The 1023-nt window shown below is 41.0% G+C and overlaps 1 protein-coding gene across 1 annotated transcript; it reads left to right on the top strand.

The window, feature by feature from the left end:
* Positions 1-450: 450 nt before the first annotated feature.
* Positions 451-1021, top strand: LOC110427449 (E3 ubiquitin-protein ligase RING1-like; the record flags this gene model as incomplete). Its single annotated transcript, XM_021442984.2, has 1 exon — positions 451-1021. A coding segment is annotated over exon 1 (471 nt), but the record flags the coding sequence as incomplete, so codon positions are not given.
* Positions 1022-1023: the final 2 nt, after the last annotated feature.

The following is a 1023-nucleotide window of genomic DNA, read 5'->3' as shown; positions in this document are numbered from 1 at the left end:
CAGTTCAACGCAAGGTGATATTTTTTCCTTTTTATCTCATTTTACGTTCCCTTACGTATAAGAAAGAATCACCTTCCCTTCCCTCCCACTATGACAATTGTATACTCAAAATAGAGTTACATTCTCATCAACTTGACCTACCAAACGGAACAAAGCATTTCCCACTAATTAAATTCCTAAAAAAATTGATCACTTTCTTGATATCAAATTCCACCTTAAAGCTGTCATGATGAAGGTTGCCATAATTCTCCAAGTAATAAAAAGGTCCATTAAATCTGGCTGAACAAGGGAAGTGCAAAATTAAACGTTAACTACAAAACTGAAAGCCCTTTAATTTTTTTTATTATTATTATTGACTTCAAAAGCCCTTTAATTATGTTAAAAGAAATTACTTAATTAAAGTCAGTAGACCTTCTAGAAGCCTCTAAAAAAATTAAATTGAAAATCTCTCTCCATTAGATGTATTTTCTTGAATAAAGAAAACAAAGCCTCAAATCAAATTTCATTTCTCTGTCTGGTTCTCCCGTTGAAACAATCCCCGACGTTAAACATGTCGTTCGACGGGAACGTCAACGGCGGCGGTAACACTGTCGGCGTAACCAGTAAGCATTTCTTTTGCTACCAATGCAATCGTACCGTCAGCGTAACAATCTCCCCTTCCTCTGACCCTTCTTGTCCCATATGCAACGAGGGGTTCCTCGAAGAATACGAAAACCCTAACCCTAATCAAGACTCCGCCTTCCAGAGCCCGAATCCAAACCTAAATCCATTCTCCGACCCCTATTTATCGTTATCGGATCCTTTCTCCACCTTCCTCCCGCTACTTTTCCCTTCCGCGTCTTCTTCCACAACGACGTCTTCATCGTCCCCTGCTTCTATGGACCTTCATAACCCTAGCCTATTCGGGTCGACCCGGTCAGCCCGAGGCGACCCTTTCGCTTTCGATCCATTTGCCTTTATCCAAAATCATCTAAACGAACTCCGTTCAAGCGGCGCCCACATCGAGTTCGTGATCCAGAACAA

Source organism: Theobroma umbraticum, unplaced genomic scaffold (genome assembly GCF_002168275.2).
Source record: "Theobroma umbraticum cultivar Fairchild unplaced genomic scaffold, ASM216827v3 scaffold_30.0, whole genome shotgun sequence".
NCBI classification, from domain to species: domain Eukaryota; kingdom Viridiplantae; phylum Streptophyta; class Magnoliopsida; order Malvales; family Malvaceae; genus Theobroma; species Theobroma umbraticum.
Note: the sequence above shows the minus strand (reverse complement) of the source record. Positions and strands in the feature narration are given on the sequence as shown.